Source organism: Phyllostomus discolor, chromosome 4 (genome assembly GCF_004126475.2).
Source record: "Phyllostomus discolor isolate MPI-MPIP mPhyDis1 chromosome 4, mPhyDis1.pri.v3, whole genome shotgun sequence".
Taxonomy (NCBI): Eukaryota; Metazoa; Chordata; class Mammalia; order Chiroptera; family Phyllostomidae; genus Phyllostomus; species Phyllostomus discolor.
In genome coordinates this window covers 108,546,240-108,571,690 of record NC_040906.2, presented here as the reverse complement: position 1 = coordinate 108,571,690, position 25,451 = coordinate 108,546,240, and the positions used below count along the sequence as shown (strand labels likewise).

General features: G+C 48.0%; 2 protein-coding genes across 3 annotated transcripts in view; both read left to right on the top strand.

The window, feature by feature from the left end:
• The window catches only part of LOC114490215 (patr class I histocompatibility antigen, A-126 alpha chain-like), a 223,389-nt gene that overhangs the window by 116,654 nt on the left and 81,284 nt on the right, over window positions 1–25,451 (top strand). The gene's annotated exons all lie outside the window — the stretch shown is intronic.
• On the top strand, window positions 4,803–24,773 carry LOC114494943 (peptidyl-prolyl cis-trans isomerase FKBP5-like). Its single transcript, XM_028510174.2, is given in 8 exon segments — window positions 4,803–5,074; window positions 10,862–10,952; window positions 13,106–13,189; window positions 19,509–19,550; window positions 19,553–19,696; window positions 22,016–22,196; window positions 22,199–22,254; window positions 22,847–24,773. Coding segments are annotated over 8 exon segments (963 nt in total). The 5' UTR covers window positions 4,803–4,817; the 3' UTR covers window positions 22,955–24,773.

The following is a 25,451-nucleotide window of genomic DNA, read 5'->3' as shown; positions in this document are numbered from 1 at the left end:
CCCTGTGGGTGTTTCCAGGGAACTCCCCTGTGAGGCTGGGAGTTTCTCCTGCTGCCTCAACCCCCAAAGGTTTTCTCAGTCAGAGGGTTTGAGGCTTTATTTCCCTGCAATGGAACCCTGGGTTGTGTGGTCTGTCTCCCTCCCCAGCTGTTCCTCCCAGCCTATATATGCACTAATGTGAGATAGGGCCCTGCTAGCCTGAGGTGGGCTTGCCCAGGGCCACTGGCCAATGTGCTGTAATTTAAGAAAGCAATTAAAGTACACACACAAAGATAGACATGTAGGTAGATATAGTTTGTCTCCTTGCACAATCAAAAGAAGGACAACAACAAAGTTAAAAACAAAACATAACCAGTACTGCCAGAAAATTGAACTGTACAGACTTCCAACAACCGAGGAGTTAAAGAAGTTCATCCAGACTGGTAGGAGGGGAGGAGACAGGCAGCTGGGGCAGAGAGGACTTGTGGCAAGGCGGGGACTGGAGGACTGGGGTGGGTGTTCCCATAGTCACAAGTGGAGATAAACCAGGAGGAAAACTGGATCGGGAGATACACTGGCCAACCCAGGGCTCCAGTGTGGGGAAATAAAGCCTCAAAACCTCTGATGGTAAAAACCTGTGAAAGTTGAGGTGGCCTGAAAAACTCCCAGCCTCACAGGAGAGTTTTTTGGAGAGACCCTTAGGGTTCTAGAATGTACACAAACCCACCCACTCAGGAATCAGCACCAGCAGGGCCCAATTTGCTTGTGGGTAGTGGAGGAAGTGACTGAGAGCCAGCAGACAGCAGAACAAGCAGCACTGTTCCCTCTTGGACCACTTCCCCAGATGCAGCACCACAACACAGTGAACTGGGTTGCCGCCCCCTCCTCCTGTGAATACCCAAGGCTCCATCCCTTACTATGTCACAGGTGCTGGGAGACAAAAGAATACAGCCAAAATGAAAGAACAGATCAGAGCTCCAGAAAAATTACAACTAAGCAATGGAGAGCCAACCTACTCTTTACATTATGTTTATATAATGTTTTGTTCCTTTAAATAGATTGAAGAAAGAAATCCTTGACTCCTCTTTCTCTTATAGTCTCCATTCAGTCCCTCAGCAAATCTTTTGGGCTCTACCAGGGTTGACCTGCAAGCCATGATTAATTTATTTTTGTCCTTAACAGTCTTCAAATTAATTATATATTTTCTTAATAGTAATTGTAGCTAAATTGTTTCTTGAGGATTTTTGTTTGTTTCTTGAAGAATAAATTTGTGAGCTGAATAAGAAGGCTTTTATTTTTATTGAATGGTGATATTTTGCTTCCTTTCGGTAGTTTGTTTGTTTTCTGTGTGGAAGACAAAACCTACATTAGTTTGACAGGGTTTATTGTTTCTCAAAGGAATTTTGATGGTTTACTGTCTCAGATCCTCATGCCTACTCAGTCTTCAGATTCTGCTCCCGTGTGCTTTTTCTTCCCTCAGTTAAGAGGAGCATCTTGTAATTTTTATTCAATGCTGTACTTTTTCCATTTTAAAAAGTCCACTGTGTTCTAACTATTCTAATTGGCATTGTTATGATGACTCTTACTCATCATACTTTAGTTTAATTACCAGTAGCAGCTACATGGCTGCTTTGAGACTTTCCTTTCTCAGAAAAGCCGGTCTGACAGAAGCCCTGAATCGCCACCAGCCCCTCTCCCCCGGCTCCTGGTCTCTCACACCTCCTGGTGTATGAGACTCAGCGCCAGGAGCTGGCATACCAGGTGCTCTGGCCTCACAGCACATTCAACCACATTTGCATGCAAACAGTGCAGGCGGTGGGCAGTGTTTTAAAATGTGAAATTTCAACCAGATCTTCTGGATTCAGATTGTCGGGAGTGCCCTTCCCTCTCACCAGCTTTCCCTCTCGAAATCCCACTGCACTGAGAGATGGGGAATGACTTTAAAAGAGAGGAAGGAATCCCTGTTAGTGCTGGAAAACAGGGAGAATACAAGGAGTGGATCCAAAATTATGAAGAATTTCTGGAATATGTAAAGTGGATGAAACTGGACTGATGGAAACTAGAGTCAGGGCACACAACCCAAAACAAGTGGAGAGAAGACCTCCAGAGAGGTACACACAGTTCTTTGTGGCAAGCTTGGGCAGAACTCCAAGCTCACACTCAGCTGGTACAGGGGAGCCAAAGCAGGCTCTGGGGTGATCATAGGGGTTGTTATAAAGCAATATGGAACAGCTGGGCCAGTAAACCTCTAGTGTGGTCGTTCTCCACTTGGGCCGAGTTTAATATTACCTGGGGAGGTTTTAACGGCCCGATGCCTTAGGAGACCGCTCTCCACCCAGCTGCCCAACACAGCCCCTCCTACCGGTCTGGAGGAACCTGTCTATTTTAAGTCTTTGGTAGTCCGACTTCCATACAGTTCAATTTTCTGTCAGTTCTGGTTGTTATTCTGTTTCTAAACTGTTGCTGTCCCTATCTTGGTTGTGTGAGGAGGCACAGTGTGTCTACCTCTGCCTCCATCTTGGCCGGAAGTCCCTGCTTTCTTAATTACGCCTTCATTATCATTGACTTGAACTTTTCTTTTTTTGCTTGCTTCACTTATCTTTCCCAACATGTTTATGAGTAGCCAGTCTTCTCCTAATGTGATGGGATAGTAGATGTGAAGAGAACTTCTGAAACTATTTCTATGATTTAATCCCTGTCCAGTACCTGCAGCAAGCTCACACCAGGCTAGGGAACTGATGCATGGGCACGGGCCCCCTGCAGTCTCTGGACTTCCTGTCTGACCACACACTCAGCCTCCATCACCGAAACCCGCAGTGCGTGTGCTCACAGTGTCCTTCCCCACTGAGTGCCTCTCCTTTAGGGAGGGAGGTGCTTCTGACAATAAACCTCACACAAAATAATTGTCAGTGAAGCTGCGGGCTACTAAGATAATTAATCTCAATACTTGAGGAACTCCAAATACATGGGCTGAAATTCACTTTCCTCACTCAGCAAGTCTTTTGTTAGAAAAGATTTTATTTATTTATTTTTAGAAGGAGGGAAAGGAAGAGAGAAAGTGAGGGAGAGAAACATTGATTGGTTGCTTTCTCATAGGTGCCACAAATGGGAACTCAACCTGCAACCCAGGTATGTGCCCTGACTGGGAATTGAACCAATGACCTTTCACTTTGTGGAATGGTGCCCAATCAACTGAGCCACACCAGTGAGTGCTCAACAAATCTTTTCTCATGAAAAGTATCATCACATTAATATAAGTTAAATTTCTTATGCAGATTTAGACATATTTATTGCAAACTTTGCAGAATTTTCAACTCCTTTAGAAATATCAGCATTTCAGTGTGCAAGTTAATTTTTATTTTATCTAGAGCATTCCAAAGTGAGAACAGAATCATCAGCATTTATGAGTGTGGGACAGAGTGCAAACTTTCTATATGCCAGCTCCACCCTGACAGGCCTTTTCTAGTTTGGCTGAGCTTCTCAGACGCCATTCTTGTCTGCAGCGGGAACAAGTCAGGATGGTACTAACCCCCGTGAGTTAAAAGGCACACGTGTCCGTGAGCCACCGTGGTCCCTAGTGTGTCTGTGTGACTGCTGTTCACTCCTCAGGGTTTCATTTCTCAGGCCCAGGGGCATTACCTTTGGAACTGGGTCTGGCCTGTACTGAGAGTTATATTACTAGGTCATTGGATCATAGACTTTTAGAGCTTCCCAGGACCTTTGGGATCATGTAGTTCAAAAGCAGAACATGTTGGAATTGAATTGGTATTTGGGAAATAATGTTCTCATGGAATCAGTATAACAACAAATAATTTTTATTTAGTCTCTCTAAAGCAAGCTATTGATCTGAAGTAGAGCAACCAAGTTATTGATCTGAAGTAGAGCAACCAGTCCAAAACTCTGAAGCATTTTAGGAAATGGTTACATTTGAATCTCAGCCAATATATTTCAGAAGCAGAAATGAAGACTTTTCTTGTGAAAAAGACAAATTATATTGTTGACATGTTATAACTCAAACTCATATTTCTTATTGAGTCAAAGACTTATCAGCTAAGGAATGAAGAACCCTTACTATAAACGTGGTTCAGAGTTTCAGAGAATTGTTCATCCTAGAAAAAAATGTGTAGCTGGTCAAGGAAAAAATATGTGTGTGCATTTTCCTTATTTTGTATTGAAACCCAGAAAAGCCCCTTATTTAACGTGAAATGACCCTGGAAAGGAGCTGAGGGCGTTGAAGTGGAGCAGGGAACTGGGCCCCAAGCAGCTGGTCTCTCCCTCACATTTCAGACGCGGCGGTGGAGTAACTCGGTCTGTGACCTCGTCGTAGACTGTGGATCCGTCTCACTTGACACTTACTTCCCCACTGAGGGTTGGAGCTCTGTTAGTTGTCAATGGTGTTGCCTTTGGGTTTTCTGTTTTTATTCAATATGTTTGTGAATGAGATTAAGACCCTCAAAAAAGTAAAGAGCTTCAGAATACAGGTAACCTTGTACATCATTCCGGAAATGGGCATTCGGTTGTTTTTCATTCGAACATCTGAAGCCAGGGTGCGTTCTCAGTGTTTAAGCAGTTACACACTTGGGATTAAATCTGTGCCATGTTGATAATGATCTGTTCAATAATCCAGTATTTCTTGATCCTGTGAGGATACCCCTGCCACATAATGGGTTTAAATTAAACCTGTGTTTCCACTTTGTTTTATTTTCCACTGAACTATCTCCTTGACACAGTTATCAGTAGTTGGAAGTTTAAGGTGGAAATGGGTAGAAACATTGTTGCTCTTCAGTATTCAGACCAGGCAGACTGAGCTTGGACAACACGTCCATTTATGGCTCTAGATGGAACCAGAAAAGGGGAAACGAGTCTCATTTGTCCCTTCCCTCGGTCCACCCGCCCTGAGGAGCAGCCCAGGTGACTGTCCTGTCTCCTCTTCCCCAGTCCACCTGGAAGGCCGCTGTGGGGAAAGGACATTTGATTGCAGAGACGTGGCCTTCATCGTTGGCGAAGAAGAAGACCACGACATTCCCATCGGAACTGACACAGCCCTGGAGAAGATGCAGCGGGGAGAACACTGTGTACTGTTCCTCGGATCACGGTGAGCAGCGCGCCGTCCAGTGTGCAGTGAGGTTGTCTGAAGCACAGGGATGTGTTTGCTTTTTCAGTCAATGTTTGATGTTGTCGGTGAAGTTAATGGTAAGAGTAGAAATAGTTAATTAAATCAAGCTGTAGTGATGGAGTGAAGTACTGGATCTCAAATAACAAAGGGTTGTGAACGGGTTGACAGTATGTGGCCATGTGTAACTGCACCCACATTTTCGTGTGCGCCACACAAGGGATTTATACCCATGGTATGTAGCCATTATACACAGCAAAATGTGGTGCTCAATTGATGATTGTTAAGGAAAGGACCGACAAGCAAGTTTTGCTTTTTTTGTTTATTTGTTTGCCTACCATATTCCCAAGGAGGGAATTTATTAGCACTTCTCACATGATCCTCTGGCCCCTCTTCCCTTTCCTCTAAATTAGGCAGAGGTTGGAAGTAGAAGAAACATTTGGATGATTTATTACCACTTGAATTTGTGCCCCCTGTTCTTATACAGAGTCCCTGAAAGAAAAACAACTGCCCTGGCTGGTGTGGCTCAGTGGATTGGGCCCAGGCCTGTGAACCAAAGGGTCGCTGGTTTGATTCCCAGTCAGGGCACATGCCTGGGTTGCAGACCAGGTCCCCAGTAGGGGATGCATGAGAGGCAACCACACATTCATGTTTCTCTCCCTCTCTTTCTCTCTCTCTTCCCTTCTCTCTAAAAAGATCAATAAAATCTTAAGGAAGAAAACAACAGCAACTGTTCTTCCTGGATGGAAAGGCAATGGAGATGATTCAATTTGGCCTAAATTTTTCCCATTATAAGGATGCCCATCAGCCTTTCCAAGCTTAGAACTAACAGACACTAACAGTCTGTCTTGTGAAAACATGTTTGGTATTGTTTTCAGATCTGAAATTGTGCCATGAATCCAACCCTTTGAGAAATGGACCCTTGAGAGAAACCGGGGGCTTATATTCTGTTCGCCTGTAAGAGCATCTCCTTGTGCCACGTCTTCTCCCTCTCTGGCTCCCAGGGTTTCGGTGAGGAGGGTTTTGAGGAATGAAGAATCTTGCTGAATCCCACTCAGCAGTAGGTACTAGTGTGCCTGTTGCACAGTCACTTGCCTTCGTGTGGCCTCAGCAGTCATCAGTGACACGTTCACCTTTGCCCTGCCACTCGGGCCAGGGCCCTCTTTCTGGAGTGGTGCTTTATGCCACCACGCACTTGAGCATCCTCCCAGAATGCTCTGCACCACCAACCTGTTGGAGCCTTTGCTGGGTGCCCCTTTTCTTTAACACCTTCTTCTTCTCTGTCATACTGCTTTCTGCACCACGGGATTCCCGCCTCGGTGTGCTCTGCTCACCTTTCCTCTCTCTTCGTAGTTCAGCCTCAGGTGAACCTGTTTCTCTCTGTAAGGGACTTTTTGAAAATGGAGAAATGCATAGAGATGACTTTCTCCTCCATAACTGAATAATATCCAGGGACTTTTAATCTGGCATTCCAAAACTACAATAGTTGTAGATTTATATGAAGAGTGTGGTATTTATGTCCATTGTATGTTTTCAGACTTAAGTTCCTTGAGGGTAAGGTCTGGATGCACTGTGAACATGTGATGTTATAGGAATCATTTGTTACATCGTAACCTAGCTCACAGGGCACTGGTGGGGCAGATCTCCCAGGTGTAATGACAGAGAGAAGCAAATTATCCTTATGTTTATCAATGCAAACAGTTCCTCCCAAGTTTAAATTGTTTGTTGTGTCCTCAGTGCTTCACCCCTGTTAGTGAGCCCTGTGCACTTCTGCAAGTCACTTAACTCTCCTCAGGCTTAGCTGCCGCTCCTGTAAAATGAGGATAATAGTATCTCCCTCATAAATGTTTGGAGAACTAAACGAGATAATTATGTGAAGAACTTAGCAAAGTGCCTGACACATGTCAACCCCTCAGTATATTAGCTGTTTTGCTCCTGTGATGTCTTTCCATTTCACCCTCAGACCACAAGAGAACAGAAACCCGATTATAACTGTGGTGATTTTTTTCAGTTCAAGACATAAAAATAGTCAACTACTTTTCATACATTTTTAAGCATAAAAGTATTTCATTTGGTGTGTTTTTATCATAATTTTTCATAGTGAAAAAGGAACGTGTTATTTTCTCTTCGAAACGTTGGTCAGTGTGCTGAGTTACCGAAAGGAGCTGCTCTGCCATAGGAGACCGTTCCCATGTGTGCTGCAAGCCCCTACCCGAGCGTGCAGGGCCCCCATGCGGGGTGCGGTGCTCCTGCTTGCAGTGACCCTCCTCGGACCCCCACTGGCCAGGCTGCCCTGCACCTGAGCGCTGTGAACGTGGCTGTTGCTCACCTGCGCTCGGTGTCACTTCGTGTCACCGCAGTTTCCTTCCCCAGAGGGGTCCAGGGTGCACCTTCTCCTCTGTTCTGAGGGACTGCATGGCAGGATGTTTTCCTTAGCAGGGTGGTATCTTTTATTTTGTTTTAAATGCTGTGGTTGATTCATCTTTTTTATTTTAGTTCAAGTATGGTTAGTTTTCACTTTTCATTTTTGTGAATTGTTTCTGTCCTGCACCAACCCCAAACAAAAACACAAGCCGCGGGGAGCCACAGTGTCTCCCTGTGGGGCAGCCTGGGTCACTAGCAACCCTGTGCTCTGGGGACTCACAGGGTTGGAGTTAAACTCCGGCTCAACAGCGCCCCCTTGTGTGGCTCTCAGGAAGCACTTCTCTCTGAGCCCGGGTTCTTTTGTCCATGAAAAAGGGAGCAGTTGGTAAGGACTTAGGGTACAAGTGGCTGTTTGCACACAGAGGCTGATGGCCACTAGTGGTCATCTTTGTGTCTCTACCGTCTGCAGGCCGCTGTTAATTGAAGAACATCAATATTGTACACATTGTTTTATTTACTCTATTATCAACTTAACTTTTAAAACTGCCCTTAAAGACTTCAATCAATCCCTATTTGTATGTCAATCTTCTTGTACCTGTGTGTGTGTGTGGAAGTGATACATGTAAAAGTACATCAATAAGTGCTTGACTGTGATTGTTGTGTGAACAAGACACGAAAGGAGTAAAATGAGAATCTGGGTCTTTAACAAAACACATCACGGACGCTCCCACGGGCTCCGTGTTACATGCGCCCGGAGATTCTGCCGGGTCCCGTTTCCCTCGTTGTTCCTTCCCACGGAGACGCCCCTGTGCCCGCAGCTTCTCGAGTCTAAAGTTTTACCATCTCTAGCCAGGAGGAGTTTATTCCCTGACTTCAAAGAAATGTATTTTTATTGACTTGTGATCCAAGATTATGATATTCATTATTTATTTTTATTTATTTGGAATTTATTAAAGTTTGCTCTGTGGCCTTTAAGAAAATCATCAAACAGCAGTAAGATAGTGTGGATTTTTTCAATTTACCCAAAGGAGTGAGTTTTGTCCAGTTTTATTGAAAAACACCTGGCACACGGCACGGTAGGAGTTTAAGGCATGTGGCACGATGCTCGGGATCACACACCGTGTGGGATGGGTCCGGCTCACACCTGTCTTCTCAGTTTGTCACTCAGCTGTGTCCTAGAGTTCCGTTGGCCGCTCTGTCTGCGAGTCAGACCCGGGTCTGTGCTGGGCCTTCCCGCCCAGGCTGCTGCAGCGGAGGGATGTCACCCAGCTCTCAGTGCCACACGGATGGCAGTGAGGGGGATGGCCCCTCCCCAGAGGGGCGTGTCCCCTGTGCATCTCCACAGGCTGTCTTCACGTGACCCCTGGAGAGATTGCACAATGAGACCCTCCTTCAGTCTCCTTTAATCCCGTCGTTAATAAATACCGAGGGCACGCTGCTGCCTCCCTTGAACACACCACCACATGTCCCACCACAGCCATGAGACCTCCGCTTGTGAGTGTCTCGAAGACAGCTCCTCTCACCCCAGCACTGGTGACACCCTGGGCTGGGTGTTCTTGGCTGTGGGGACTGTCATGTACATTGTAGGGTGTTGACTGGGTCCCTGGCCTGTACCCACTAGATGTCGGCAGCACGTCCCTGGTTGTGACAAACCCATCCTTAGATGTTGCCGAAGGTCCTTGCGTCCCTGGGGGTTAAACTCCCCCCACCGAGTCCCACTGGTCTGAGGCCCGTGCTGGATCTGCTGTTGAGGGCAGGGCCCCTGACCAGTGGGGCTCAGTGGACTCAGTTGTATACCAGTCAGCCCCGATAGAACGTGCTGTCAGTCACCACACACTCAGCAGGACTCTCCCACCAACCTAGTGCCCAGCAGGTAAGGAAGGTTCCTCATTCACCAGGTGGCAGAACCAGAAGAGCAGACACATAGGTCTGGGAGCTCAGGTAGAAAACTAGTCACCACCTCCTAACAGTGGCCACTGGTAGCTGTGTCCTCTCGTTTCTTTGGGGGAGACCCCCTCTGCCCTGCTGATGTGACTGCCACGCCCCACCCCTGCAGCTCCCTTTGCCTTGGTCTGGCCCCAGCTGCCCTGTCCTTGTGCAGCAGTGGAGGGGAGTGAGAAAGCATTTCCTTCCTGAACAACCCAGGCCGGGGGCAGAGAAAGCAGTGCAAGCAGCAAGATCTGTGTGTTCCCACTCCGGCCCTTTTGCCACAGAGAAAGTTCATTGGCATCAACCTGGTTTGGCATCTTGGAAGCCATAGCATGAAAGTTTGGGTTTACTGAGTTTTTTTGCAACGTCCTTCCATACGTTCAAGCGTCGTCTGGCTTGAAACAGACGAGAACAGAATAAATCCCAGTGATTGCTTTCCTAACACACTGTGCTTTCTTCTAAGTGCTGGGAAACCTCCGACCCAGACAGACGTAGCTCCGCCAGAACTTCCAGTCTGATAGACGTGTGCTCCCTGCCTTGGGTCATTAAAGATTCTGCGTGATCCGAAGGAACACATTTACATGCCTGCAGTGATTTTATCCAGTCAGTTCGGGCTACAAGGTGTGAGCGCCGCACCTTTACCGTGTGAGAGCCGCAGAGCCGTGAGAGCGTGTCTCTGGATGATGTGGTAGAGCTCGCTAGGGCCGCTCTTTTTGGTTATATATTTGTTATGTCTTTTGTACTTTCCAGTGTGCTTTTAAATGCATTGAAGAAATACTGTGAAAATGTGGTTTTTTCCCTGTTGTGTGAGCCTTTCCTTTCATTCATCTAACTGGAAGTGGTACTATTAGAAGGAGACAGCACTTGAGAGTTGAAAGCTTATTAAAACACACCTCTGCCATGACCTGGCTGATGTGGTTCAGTTGCTTGAGCACCAGCCTGTGAACTAAAGGGTTGCCACTTTGATTCCCAGGCAGGGTACTTGCCTGGGTTGCAGGCCAGGTCTCCAGTAGGGGGTGCATGAGAGGCAACCACACATTCATGTTTCTCTACTCTCTTCCTCCCTTCCCCTCTGTCTCAAAATAAATGAAGTATAAAAAAAAACAAAAAAAACAAAAAAAAAAAACCACACCTCTACCAAATAGCAATAGTACCATACTGATGACAGTGCTGTCTGCTCTGTCCTCCTGCTGCTAAAGCTTCAGGGAAGGGTCCTAATAGCCAGATAATGGCTGTGTTATCAAAAGACAGAATAAAGGGCAGTGACACTTAAGATCAGTGGAGCATGCTGCCCCCTGGAGCACAGGTGCTGCATCACATGTGGATCTGAAGGAGAAGAGAAAGCTCAGTCTAGTGTGGCTTCTCATAAACCGCCACAGATAGCTCTGAGCTAATGTGATTCCGCAGAGCAACGAAGGATGTGCCTGGAAATACACCACTTGTTTTACAGTTTTACTTTTCTACTCTCCATTTCAGGTATGGTTTTGGAGAGGCAGGGAAGCCTACATTTGGCATTGAACCGAATGCTGAGCTTATGTATGAAGTTACACTGAAGAGCTTTGAAAAGGTGAGAAGATACAACCTCTCTGAAATCATGGTGGGTTTCTTCTCCATCCACTTCTAGGAATTATTCAATATGTTATGAGGCAGAGCAGGTGGGCGGCATTTATTTGCATGTCATTCTCCTGTGTCATCGCTGATGCTCCTGGAGTGGGGACCGCAGACGCAGCACAGCTGACGCACCACCAAGGCGCTCAGCGCTCTCACTCTGTCCCTGTGGGTCTGCCTCCTTTTCTGAGGGTGGGGAGAACCCAAGACTTGTCCCCTTGTCTGTTCCCACACTTGTTCTGTTTGTACATTTCCCCTCAGTTGAAGACAGAAAGGTTCATGCTCTGCCAAGCAGATCCTGGGGTAGGGGGTGCAAGTTTCCAGGCCGAACGGGTCGCACCCTCTCAGGAGTGAAGAGGCCTTCACTGTGGCTGCAAGTTATTATCCAAAAAGGCCAGGCTTCCCTGGCCACCAGCTTTGTGACACGGAACACGAGAGACACACCTGCTGACCAAGGGCCTTTTCTTTTCATACCTGTCCAAGTAGGAGAACACGAGAATTTGTCAGTTGCCTTGAGTTCCAGAAACGGCACCCCTCTGTGAGTGTGTCTCTGTCTCAGACCTGCCCCTGGAAGCTCCCAGCGGCACCCCCACTGGACAGACAGAAAGCATGTGCCCCAGCGAGGCGTTCTGTCGTGTCCAGCTAAGTCCCCTGTGGGTCAGCACCAAAGCCCTTCCTTCCCCAAGAGCCTCAGGAACTGCATTTGTTTGCCTGTCTTATCCCCACAGCGCCCCCTACAGGTCCTGTTCATTAAACTTTGGACTGGAAATGGGACTGTTTGTATTTTATTAGATCCAGACAAGAAACCATTGTCATGCAGGCCTGTAAGTTTGGGCTGAGAAAGGCAGGGAGTGCGGCTTTGGGAGCTTCCTGCCACACCCCTCCCACTTCACATTCCCCACAACAAGCACGCTGTCTTCGTGACCATCACTGGTTGTCACGTCACCTCTTCTGACAGCTGCTGGCTCCTCCCTGACCCTCCAAAGCTGCCTCCCAGCACGGTGTTGTTGGAGAGAGAGAGAAGAATCGTTAGCTCGCGGGTATTTGGACCTTTGACTTTCCTGTTCTCTTAATGAAGTCACTCCCTGTCCCTCCCACCGTGGCCCGGCGGGCACTGCCCACGTGGCACCTCTCACTGGTGTTGCCCCTGTCACTGCATCAGCGGTTCCCCGCGACACCGCTGGCTTTGTCTGAACCCATGTGAGGCTGTGTGATCTTGGAGGCAACTTGATTTAATTTTCTGCTTTGTTTTAAGAATATTTTTATACTCCATAAAGCCTGAACCTAGTATTAAATAGCAAAGGATCCTTGTCAGCTTCCTAGTTCCTATGCAGTAAATAGCTCTGACATAGCCTCGTCACTTTCCTTAAAGGGCCCCAGATTGTTCTGTGGACTCTGGGATCCTCCTAAATCCTGCTCTTCATACTGAAAGCACAGTTGTCTCTGGATTTGTGTCTTCAATGGGGGAGAATAATAACACAGATACCACAGTGTAGCAGATGATCATGGGATCATGTATGTGTGGCTTTGAAATGATACGTTTGCATTAGCTGTACCCTCCCAGTTGTGTTTGACTTGAACTCCCCCAAGTGTCCATCTGCAGGTTGATACGACTTGGAGGCTTTATTATGTCTGGTTGCATCCGAGTGGAAGAGACAACTGCGTGACCTGGAACTTTAAAAATTCTCTTGAATCCACAGCTGTGGCGTGCCTGCTTTGGCATTCTGCTGTCAGAGCTGGAAAACGGAGGCTTGAGAGAAACCCCAGCTCCAGTTGTCCTGGAAGTTCAGGGGAGAAGTCACGGGAGGGAAGCTGTCATCGCGTGGCCTCCCCTCACAACTCCAGAGACACACTGTTCAGCCGTCTCCAGGGTTTCGTGTCTCTCAGTGCATTTTTGGGGGCTCCCCCTCCCGAGCCTTGGGGTCCAGCTGCAGCTTTGTCCGTGGACAGCGAGCTCTAGCCCGTTGACGCCATGGTGATGGCACACTTTCACAAGAGAGTGTGTCTGAGGGCTGGGTGTCGTCACAGGGGCCACTGTGTGTTCTCTTGGGTATTGGCTGACATTTTTCCCTCCTCTGTTCACCTCCCTGTTGTCACAAATTTACACAACAGGCCAAAGAATCCTGGGAGATGGACACCAAAGAAAAACTGGAGCGGGCTGCCATCGTCAAAGAGAAGGGAACTGTGTACTTCAAGGTATGTGCATCCTGAGGCAGCCCTTTCCAGCTCAAAGAATTTACTCAGGTGTCAGAGGACTGTGCTGATATTCTGTATTCTGAGTTTTATCAACCCCCTTCTGGGCAGGAATAAGCCGGACTCTGTACAAGTCTGTCATTTCCGTGCCCTGGCCGGCAGCTCAGCTGGTTAGAATGCTGTCCTGATGGCCAAGGCTGCGGGTTCTTCGCTCTCCAGTCAGGGCATGGGCCAATGACGCATCAATAGTGGAACGACAAATCGATGTTTCTCCCTCTCTCTCAAATCAATTTTTAAAGTCTGTCATTTACAGTATAAGAAATAGTGAGAAAAAATGAATTAACATGACAAAAGAATAGAAATGGTCTTCTACACGGGCTGTTCTGGACTGGACCCCTCCCTAAAGGCAGACCAGGTCTGGCTTGCCCAGCCACCAGGGGTCCCTCAAAGTCTGGAGCATCTTGCTTTGGTGCACAGTTGGCCCTCAGTCAGTGTTTGTAGGATGCAGCAAGAGAATCTAGGATAATTACGAGCAGTAAAGGGATTCAGAGCATGAGTTTTACCTTGTTTTACTTTGCACTGTCTTGGGAAGTCACTAAGGCACATGACAAAGGACAGGGAACATGCAGAGATTTCCAAAGAAACCAACCGGAGGTCAGGATGATTAATGTCTCTGAGGCCACTGTGGTCCCTGCCACCCCTGCTTTTGTGAGCGATCTTCAGAAATTCCCCAGTGACCTCCGTCATCGACTGCTTCTCGAAAACCCTTGCTTGTCACATCTGGTGCCGTGTGATTTCCTCGGTTACATGTGAGACCCCCAGAGAGAAGGAAAAAGACACAGCACTTTGTTCACTTCTGACCCAGGTGCGGCCCTCAGGGCTGCCCCGCCCCAGATGCACACCTCTCCGTGGCGAGGGAAGGCTCAGTGCGGAGGAGAGGCAGAGAGAGAAGGGGGTGTTGTGAAGGCTCCTTCCTGTTTCTGTTCTTCCGGCCACCGCCATCCACAGACAGAAGCTCAGTGATGCTGTCCGCAGTCTAACGCAGCGATGCACAGATGCGCTTCACCAGGCTTCATGGAGCATGGGCTGCGAGACACGCCGCTGCACCGTGACCCTGGTCTGCAGGGAGCAGTGGCGACGGTCAGCCAGGGGACACACTAGACAGTTCCATGAGACTGCACGGTCACACAGTTAGTGTGGCCAGGGAGCGACGGGTGTGGTTGTTGGTTCAACTTCAAGCAGCGACCTATTATTGGCCATGAAACAGTTCAGTGGAAGTGAATACTTTATGCAGTAAGGATAAATTCTGTTTCATGAATCTTTTGTTCACTTGTGAGTGGGTACTGGGTCATCATTTCAAACAGTTTTTACTGTGGATTTTGGTTAAACAAATTTGAAATCTCCTGGCTTACATAATGATTTGTATTTATTTCTAACTACTTATTTTATATGCTAAAATAGCGCACGGCTCACCACAGGGAGTATGGGGGATGAGCTCTGAGTTGGAAGCTGGGAAAACTGGGCATTATGGCTCTAAGTGATACAAAGTCATTGAAGGTCTAAAAACGTTATATTTTCAAGTGCAAAGTTGAGGGAGTTAGATTATATGATCTCCAAGTTTCTCCCAACCCTAAAATCCTGTCAATTTTTAGAGTCTTGAGAGCAAGTTTGATTTTTAATTGACTGATTGATTTGCTTATTATTTCAGTTTGTTCATTAGATTCCACACAGGAGTGAAATCTCAGGGTGCTTGTCTTTCTCTCATGGACTCATTTCACTTAGCATGATGTTCTCCAGGTCCAACCATGCTGTCACAAAGGGTGAAGTTTTCTTCTGCTTCACAGTCGAGCAGTATTCCATTGTGTGAATATGCACCACAGCTGTTTTACCCACTCGTCTACCCGTGGACACTGGGCCTGCTTCCAGCTCCTGGTGATTGTAAATAATGCTGCACTGAACACAGGGCTGCATATACTCTTTGGAATTGGTGTTTCAGATTACTTCGGATAAATTCCTGGAAGTGGAATTGCAAGTTTGGTTTTTTAAAAATTCAAATCATGTATATTGGGTACTTCTAAACCTTTCAAGTCGGATACCGAATGGGCTCTTCATAGACCCCAAATACACAGGACACTGGAATGAAAAGAAAATTTTCTTTAAAAATTTTTTCGAGTATAGGTCCTGCATGGTGTTTCTTATATATCTGGAGTCCTTTAAAGCCTTTAAATGTATTTTTTAAATATTTCCCAAGACTTCAAAATAGAATATTAACAGTTTGGGGCAGCAGGTTGAATCTCTTGGCATTTACTAGGATTATATCAACTTAATGTAGTAAAACAGCTTGAGGATTTAGAAACTTTTATTGGTTATTGATGACTGAACTTTAGGGAATACTATTGATAATGAAATAGTGTTGGAAAGCCACATGCCATGTAGCTCTGAATATATAAAAAAAAAGCTCCTAAATGTATACAGAAAGATGGCCAGAATCCGTGACCAGTAGCAAAAAGCATTGCTATACAATTACTTCAACTTTGTTGCCTCTAAGCACCCCAACTGCAGTAGTGATTTGTGTATTTCATGTTATGAACCCTCCTAAAATGACTGATCTTTGAATAAAATCTGGATTAACAGTCACATAGATGGAACACATTATTTTTAACATGTAATTTGATAGAGAAAATCTTTCAAAACACAAGTCCATTGGGGGAAAATTAATGAAAAGTTCAAAACCACTGACCTAAGACTCTTCTCCCAGAACGTGTCTGAAGAGTCTGCAGGACAACCCAGTCCCCCAGAGGCACCCGCACAGCTGCAGGTAACAGGCCCAGCAGGGGTCCTGGCGTTAGCTGTGAGGCTTCAGACTGGTGGGTGAGTGGTTTCCTGTGCGCATTCCCGTTTCAGATTCCAGGCAGGTTTCTGTCTGCCACACTGGCCTCCTGGGCCTCATCTTTCTGGGGGGTTGACTTGGAGCCCCGCACTCCTGCAGCGTGCAGACTGTGGGTGACGGCAGACACAGAGAAATAACAGTGACATTTCTGTCCTCAGTGCATGGGAGCTCTGTTTTCATTGACCTGTCGGTTTGGTTTACCCTTCAGTGGGTAAATCTCTCCCCTGAGTAGGGCTGAATCGTGGTCAGCTTTTAACTGGGAACAATTTTGCTGTTTAGATGGGAATGTCCTCAGATGAGCTTCTGAACACTGAAGAGAAGAAGGTAGGACAGGACTCTCTTCACTTGGCTCTAAGAACAATTCAGCCTGGATAACAACATGGCATTGTGCCAGGCGTTGTGCGAGCTGTGCGGCAGATGTGATTTTTACTTCCTCCCCTAGCTGACTGGGTTCCCCAGGACAGGAGCTTTCAGTGACTGTCACACCTGCTGAGTGTTTCTCTTTTCCAGTGTGGAGGCTCAGTGGCAGTGTGAGGACGCCGCAGTGAGGTGGGGTTCTGGCGCCCCCTTGTGCTCTGTGGGGAAACATCATGTCCAAAGCCAGCAGGTGAAGGATCATCTTTCAACCACTGCACCCTCTACAGACAGCCAGGCTTAACTCTGTTTGGACCACCCCTGCTGAACCAAGAAACCAGTCATTTATGACTCTAGAATTTTAGTTTGAAAACACCTCGTAAGAGTCAACCCTGCCTTTTTTCTCCTTCCTACATTCTTTCAGTGAGATTTCCCAACCTCAGCACTGCTGACGTTTGGGGCTGTGTGATTCTGTGTTGAGGGGTGGCTGTTGTGTGCACTGCAGGGGACAGAGAAGCATTCCTGGCTTCTACCCCCCAGATGCCACCAGGGCAGGCACCCCCTCCAGTTGTGACAACTGAGAAACATCTCTATACATTGAAAATGTCCCAGGGGCCAAAATCACCCAAGTTGAAGACTCCTGAGTTAGCAAATCTGGAGCAGAAATACCACAAAACAAACATCTTTGCTCATTGGAAGCTGAGATCTAAATAAAAGTATGTGTGATCGTGCTGTGTGGAAGGGCTTTCAAGAAATCCAAGTGCTCTGTCAATGTAAAGGACCTACTGTGAAGTCTGCTACTTGTTTTTCTTTTTAGAAACTGTAGCCTCTGCCACTCTGATAATTCAGAACCTGCAGGGGTGATACCATCTGGGTCTTTGTCCCCCCTGGCTCTTCTCTTCTTTGCCTGTGACAACACAAGCACATTAGGTGATAATCAGACAGGTAGCAGGTACATTAAAGGTGAAGCAGGAGAGACAGGAAGGAGAAAGTAGGCACAACAGGGAACGTGTCCTCACCTAATCTAAATGACACGACAGCTTTCATGTCTGCTCCATGCTGTCCCTAGTGGTGGGAGATCTTTGGGTTTCATAGTTATACTCCTTGGACCTTAATATTTATTCGGCAAACCTTCACTGAGGGCCTCTTTGTGCTAAACGCTTGATTCCAAACGGGACAGGACGCACTTCCTGTCCTCAGAGAGCTCACAGTGCAGCCAGAGAAAAGAGCGACAGGAAGAAAATGCCAAGTCCTGAAACTGGGCGAGGACTGTATTCTTTTTTGTCCATACTGCGCCCTGAAAGGAGTAGTGAGCCTACGGCAATGACTAAATAGAATCACTGTTTTAGTTACCTCGGGCCGCCATGATGACATACCAGAGACTGGACTTGAACAGGAGGAGTTTATTTCTCACAGCTCTGGAGATGGGAAGTCCAAGATCGGGGTGCCAGCAGGGTCGGTGTCTTAGGAGAGTCCTCTCCTTGGGTCTCAGGTGGCTTCTTTCTTGCTGTGTCCTCAGGTGACTTTCCCTAGGTGCTTGTGGGTGGGGAGAGAGGAGGCAAGCTCTCTGGCATCTCTTACCAGGGAACCGATTCTATCATGAGGCACCACCTTCAGGCCCTTCCCCCAAACCTGATTGTGTCCCAAAGTCCCATCTCCACAAACATCACATTGGGGGCAGGGCTTTCACAGAGGGATTGGCGAGGGGTGGGCAGTTCAGGGCATAGTAAGTACAACATCGTTCCTCAGGAATTTCAGCAATTATTATGACATGGCCTGGTTCCGTGGTCTTACAAACAGCCTGGAACACAGATCTGTGAGGCAGAGAGAATACCCATCCGCAGTGTCTTCTGAGCGGAACTGGGGAGCTGTGCGGTCCCCTCCCTGTCCCGGCCCCGGAAGGGGGCGCTCAGTGGGGGTCGCAGCTCTGCCCCGGTGCAGGCCCAGGCGCTGCCCTTGACACTGGCCGCCGGTCCACACCACCACCGGTGCCAGGGCTTCCTCCCTCGGGGACCCTGCTGTCCAACACTGCCCCCTGAGCCCGTCAGAGTGGGAACGTTCTCGTGGACTCTGTGATGTTTCTCTTCTGAGCCACGGAGTGCGGTTCGGAGTGTGAACGGAGCCGCCACTCTGCACAGAGCTGTGTGTGCCGCTCTGACAGCGGTGAATCCTGGTGACGTTGTCCGGACACCGGTCGTTGGTCACCTTGGGTTTGACGTCCTGAGGGGTCTGACCACGGTCCACCGTCTGGGAGGACGTGTCACCTGTTTTCAAGCTTTTCCGTCAGCTGTCTTTCATTCACCCTGAAACATCAGGAAACCCACTGTCTCAGTTCCGTGGTTCCTTGTGTCGAGCATGTGTGTGACTCACACACATGAGCTAATCACACGTTGTCACTCACGATATGTTCAAATTCTACCAATCAGGGAAGAGAGTGAAAACATGACTAAAGGAAAGATTTCTCTCACCTGTCACCTCTGGAATTTGTGTTTCATAGTTATTTTTTTTGGATGCTGCTTTTTCAACTGAGTATGTTCCCATTGTTGTAGGTCAGCAAACTGTAGCCTGTTTTTGTAAGTAAGGTTCTCTTGGGATGCAGACCCCCGTTTATTTACACATTGTCTGGGCCGCTTGTACCCACTGTGCAGGGCTGATGGTCAGGAGCACAGGGAAAGGTGACTTCCCCTTTATGTAAACTGGTGACACCACCTGAAACTGCTCACTAACCTTTCGAAGGTCTGAGAGATGGCTATTAGCACCCAAGAGGATAACCCCAAAGCCTGCTGCCCTCCCTCGCAGAGCACTGCCCCCCGAGAAAGAGGGGGTGTGAGTGTTGGGAACACCTGTGTGGGGCTGTCCTGAAGCTGCTCTCGGGCCCCCAGGACCTCGGAAGGATGGGGAAGTGCCTGGGTAGCCGGCCCCTAGAACCGAAAAGAAATGATCAGACCCCAGGTTTCGTGTGAGAAAGGTTTCCGTTTTCAGGATTTGGTTCTCGGGGAGGCCTGAGCCCACCCTCTTCTTCTACCCCGCACCCCCCTCCAGCTGCACAGAGAGTGATTACCAGCTTTTTTCTCCCAGGGAGGCAAGTATGGGCAGGCAGTGATTCAGTCCGGGAAGATAGTGTGACCTGGTTGGAGATGGAATACGGCTTATCAGAAAAGGAGTCTAAAGCTTCCGAATCCTTTCTGCTGGCTGCCTTCCTGAACCTGGCCATGTGCTACCTGAAGCTCCAAGAACACATCAAAGCTGTGGAGTGCTGCGATAAGGTGGGGTCAGCGTGGGTGAGGGGGTGCTTCCCACACTCCACACCCTCCCTCCATCCTTACCCCTGGGCTGCTGTGCCTTCTTCTCAGGCAAGGGGTAGAGGGGTTTTTATTTGGCTTTATGTATTTATGTTTGGGAGTATTTCTTCCTCAGTATGAACTGGGAATTCAGAAAGGTTTTAATTAAAGACTTTCCTGATGCCTAGACTACTTATAATAAAATAAAGGGTCTGAGAAGATGAAACAAATGTTACCCATGACCTTCCTTAAATCTATGGCACTTCCAGCTCCTCAGGTTCAATTCAGTAAAAACAGGTCTGACTCAAGCCTTTCGGGACTTCCTGTGATGCCGGCAGCTGCTCAGGTGGAGGCCGTGTGGAGAAGTCACTTTCCCTGTCACCACGTTTGCTCACTGGGCAGGAACACACGGGGATAATCTGAGGGGCCCACTGAGCGTCCTTGGCCCTCTCCCTGTTCACACCTGTGTGGTTGCTGCTGCTCCTGGTCTTTGAGGACGTGGCTGTGCGGGGCCAGTGTCCGTCTGCAGTGTGTCCGATGTCCCTGTGCACCGGCGCAGCTGCCTGTCCCGTCAGGTGTCTGGTCTCCGAGTGAGCGTGTGTGCTGTGCTGTGGGTGCGGCTGACGGTGGAGTGTGTCTTCAGGGTAAGCAGAAAGGGATCTGAAAAACAAGCCACTATTTCACATATTGTTTGTAAGATCATTTTTCAATTCTGGTATTTTTAATGTTGTGGATCAGTACGTTTCCTATCATGTCTCACTGAATATTTTTGCCTAAGGAAGAAATATTACTGTTAATTACATTGTTTAAGCTGCTGGCTCCTTCGTTTGTATTGTAGCAGTGTAAAGTCATTCAACTTCACACACTGCAGAAACACACAGGAGCGCGAGGGTCCTCTGTGAAATCCCCCCCCCCCGGCTGTCTTTCCAGGACCCGCCATTCGTCTCACACTCGTTGCCTCTGTGTTTCCCACGCAGAGCAGCGGACGTGTGTGCTTGTCAAACGTGAGGGTATACAGCTTTAAGGACATCTTCCTGCATCTGACCAGTCTGTCGTGTAACTCTCCCTCATCCTTTTAAATCTCATTCAGTATCTACCGTGTGCATCTGTGGTTTATCAAGCCAGACCCCTTTGGTGGATTTCCGGGTGTTTGGTGTTACAAATCCTGTAGCGTCTCCCTGTGCTAACTCATGAGGTTGTTTCTACGTTTCTACTGGTCAGATTGCGAGAAGCGGGAGTACTAAGTGAAAAGACATGATTTTAATACATTAACATTTTCAACTTTAATATGCTATCTGCGATCATTGGATATTATCAGTATTTCTTTCCTAATATCGTTGACACCAGTCAATTTTATTTTAATTTCTTCTTGCACATCTCTTCATTGTTTGCCATTTGCACTTTGGTGAATTTCCTGTTCACAGTCTGAACTGCACTGTCAGTTTCCGACTGACCGAGACGGCCTGTACGTCATCGCTGTCACCCCGCTGTCTGACAGTCGGAGTGCTGGGCCTCTTCTCGTTTGTGTTTAACATGGTCGGTAGCATCTTTTTTGTGAGGAAAGTTTTGCTGTTTACACAGTCAAATCTGTCTTCTTTCTAGTTAGAAGTCTTCCCCACTCTAAGAATGGAAAACTAACCCCATTTGGTACTTGCAAAACCTACTCCAACTAGGTTTATTTTTGAAAAAAATAATTTTAAAATAAGGCTACTCTATTTTTAGGGAGGGTTGCATGTAAATACACTTGGTTTAGAACTTATTTTTGGGTCTCTGATGAGGTAAGAATTAACTCTTATTTCCGTCATGGGTAGCTGCTGTCTGGGCCCCGTTTGCTGTGAGGCCGATCCGTTCTCTGAGGACCTGCCTCTGAGCGCTGTGTTCTGTCCCACGGGCCCGTTTGCCCACGGACTGGTGACCAGACTAGTTCAGTGTCTGTGGGTTAGTCTTGTATGTTTTTCTCCAGTAAGGCATATCCCTCTTATTATTTTTGTTTTTCCAAAAATTTCCTAGGCATTCTTGGGCATTTACTCCTTCCGTGAACCTTTAAAACATACTTCTCAGGATCCCCCTTCCAGACTCCTTTGTGATCTTAGAGAAATGGTATTAAATACAGAAATTACTTTCGGTAGTGCTTTGTATTTGATCAGTAGTGCAGAATACCCTTGAGCCCATCTTTCAGTATGCTTTTTCTACAAATTAGTGAGTTATTGGCCAGAAAGCTTTAGTGAGTTATGTAAATACTGAGTGTCTTTAAAGTGCCCCCTGTCACACTCATTCTCTCTAAAACTGAACCGTCCATTCTAGGCCCTGGGACTGGACCGCACCAACGAGAAGGGCTTGTACCGCAGGGGCGAGGCCCGTCTGCTCATGAACGAGTCCACGCTGGCTGAGGGCGACTTCGAGAGGGTGCTGGAGGTGAACCCCCAGAACAAGGCCGCGAGGCTGCAGATCTCCGTGTGCCGGAAGAAGGCGAAGGAGCACAACGAACAGACCGCAAGACCCACGCCAATATGTTTGCGAAGTTCGCAGAGCGGAACGCCAAGGTGTGTGCAGACCCGGTTCCCGCAGAACCCCGGGAGCACGGAGCAGGGGGCGCAGTGCTGTCTGACCTGAGGCTGGATGGGGTCCGGGGTGGAATGGGCTGTTCCTCCCACCAACGGCAGGAAGTAGCGCACTGACCTGTCCCTGCAGGACCTGAGGGACGTTAATTGCCTAGAAATTAAACAAATCAAGCACATCAGGTTTCTTTTAAATAACACCTCCAGGTTGAAGAGCTCTGATTTTCCCAGCAGCCTGGCTGGGGAGGAGGAGGGGTGGGCAAGGGTCCCGCCCTCCCCCTGGAGGTTCCTGGCAGGGGGACATAGGTCAGCCTCCCCTGCCACAGAGTTGTATCCTGAGCTCATCCTCCACTCCCCACCCTCTTTTGTCACATGGACTTGATTATTAAATGGTGGCACGCTAGTCATTTAACCAAAGAAAAGTAAACTCTCCCCCTTTAAACCACGGGCAGCACAGCCCAGCCTGACCCTATCAGGAAACCGAAACGAAGTCCTTGCACCGCCCTCTCGTGTCAGACTTGACAGACAGTCGGTGGGGCCAGGAATTACTCGAACATGTCCCTTATTTCTTCCTCAGGAAGAGGCCAGTAAAGCAGTGGGCAAGAAGACGTTAGAAGGAGTCGCCGGTCAAAAAGACACAGGAAGTCCAGCAGAGGAAGAAGGGCGAGCTGGAGACCACGTATGACCCCACGCAGAGGAGGGAAGAGTCCCAGTGAGCTCGGCCTGCTCCCCGGGCTTTCCCCAACTCAGGACCGACCGTGTTTGGTGTGCAGTTTGTCACAGTCTGTGTGATTCTGGAAGCAAATGGCAAAACCAGTGGTCCCCACAAAACCACCCCTGCTGCTGCCCAGGGCTGTCACTGAGGGGAGGCGTGGGACCACTGTGGGGACACAGACAGGTGGCCGTTGGTGTGGAGAGGTGCAGCCAGCAGCGGAAGTCCAGCTCATTTCAGTTCAGGTCAGCTTCCCCCATGCAGTGCAGGGTCCCCCGGATGGTCCTGACCATCGGGGCTGTCTATGAGGTGTCACATGGGGTGGAATTTCAGTAGCACTTCAGAAACCTGAAAATGAATGCCCACTGAATTTCTCCTTTCCTGCAGACGGGTGGGGGAAAGGAGGTGGAGGTCTGTTTTCAATCACTGAAGTGCTGTGACTGTGACTGTTGTGTTTTAACCAACAGAATCCACAGTGGAGCGGCTGCTGGCCCCTCAGGTCCACAGCAGCATCACAGACTTGGCACCAAGAACCTCACAGGCCACTTGCTTGCAGGCTAGCCCCACCCTCTCCTTAGTGAGCCCGCCCCCCTCTGAGCTGGCTTTCCACCACACTGGCCTGTCCCTGAGGAGGAATTCTGTCCTTCCTAAAGCTCTCTTCAGCAATGACAGGGAGCAGAGGGGGTGTCTGGATTAGTTTTCTGTGTTTTGGGTGAAGTTCTGAGAGGCCGAAGTGTGTCAAGAGCAATCAGAATCGTGCATTTCCCTTCGTCTGCTCCTTTTAGGAAACAATGTGACCGCAGTCCCACCTGTCAGCCCCGCTGCTACTCAGTACCTGGTCTCCACGCCATCCCCTGCTGTTAGGAATGTCCGACTTGCTCTTGTACCGTCTCTGACCGGGAGGGGATGTGTTTACACATCCACATAGGACCCGTGCAGCTTTTTTTGTTGTCCTTTAAAACTTACTGGCTCATAAACATTTGTATGTACCCTGGTTTATGGAACTTATTTACAATCCTCTCTCATGAAAAAACCCGCCTTGACTTCTTACTATTAAGTAGCTGAATTTTTAAAAACAAACTCTGGGGTTGGAAAAATCAGTGGTCGCTCTCCCGCGTTAGGGTGTTCCTCGCAGACTGACAGGCAGCGGCTTCCTTTCCCTGCGCCGAGAGCTCCTCTGTGCTGCTGCGGGTGTGACAGAGAGTGAGGAAGCTTCCCGTGCAGGCGCATCCAGCTCACAGTCCCCAACACTGGGGACTGAGTTAGGGCGAGTCTCCACATCCCCACACGTCACTGAGTCTTAGTCCTTCCGGGTAAACAAGGTGAGCCTGGCTTTCTGGCCCCACAGCCTAAGGAGCACTCCTGGGAATGCTTTTGGAGACCTACAGCACTCACTTCAGCCTGCAGCATCTCACTGCTTTACATCGTAAAGACCACCGGCAATTATATTTTAGATTCCCTTTAATTCTGTGGTGGTTTTAACAAAACACTTTCATTATCGGGTTAGGGCTCATTTTAAAACTAAATGTCATTTGTTTTTCTACCTGGGTTCTTAGCCATGGAACAAATGGAATTATATTCTGTTTCACCATTAATGACATCTAAAATTCTTTTAAATTCTCAGTCATGCATTTTTCTTTTTCCATGAGATATTTCTTTCAAAAGCCCCAAATCTTCCCTAGGAAATATGAAAAGCAAGAGTTGATTTGGCTCGTTTGCTCAGCTGTTTAGCGTTTGCAGCTCTGTGGGCGAGAGCATGACCCCAGTGAGCCCGAGACTGAGACTTGATCCTGGAAAGGCCAGCGAGCTTTCTGCAGGTAACACACACAAAGTGTCCAAAATTAGATCAGCCCAGCCACTGTCCCCCAAGTGTGTCTGTGTCACTGAGGGGAGCAGGCAAGAACGTGGAGGAGACAGAGGGGAAGGGTGCGCAGGTGGGTCCCAGCAAACACTCAGAAGGTGACCATCGTCTCTTGAGAAAAAGAAACCTCACACGTTCTTGCAGAAAACCTGGAAATCTTAGTTTGTCTAGAAATCTGCAAGTGTCTTTGAACCGTCTGTTAGATGCTTATGGAGTGGGGTGAGTTCAAACCAAAACAAAAAAAAACCATTCAGATGCACTTCTTTTGTGTTCCTTAACTATACAAGTGTGTTTCACATTGTTCTTGGTTTTGCTTAAATAGTCTTCAGGGAAGGTTGTTTGGGTTGGAAAACTATAGTCGGCCCAGTGAAAGGAGACAGGAAGTTGGCAAGGACAGCGGGGCCCTGCTGGGTGCTGTGACGCGCACCGTGAGTCCGTCCACACTGGGCTGAGCGCTGAGGAGGGACGCGTCTGTGTTCCCATGAACCACACAGTCGGGAAACAAGAGACTGTGTGTTTTCAGTAACCAGTGGGTATTTGACCAATTTAAGTGATTATAATGTAGGTTCAATTTGGGAAACAAAGAGATTTAATTTGCCCTTTAATAAA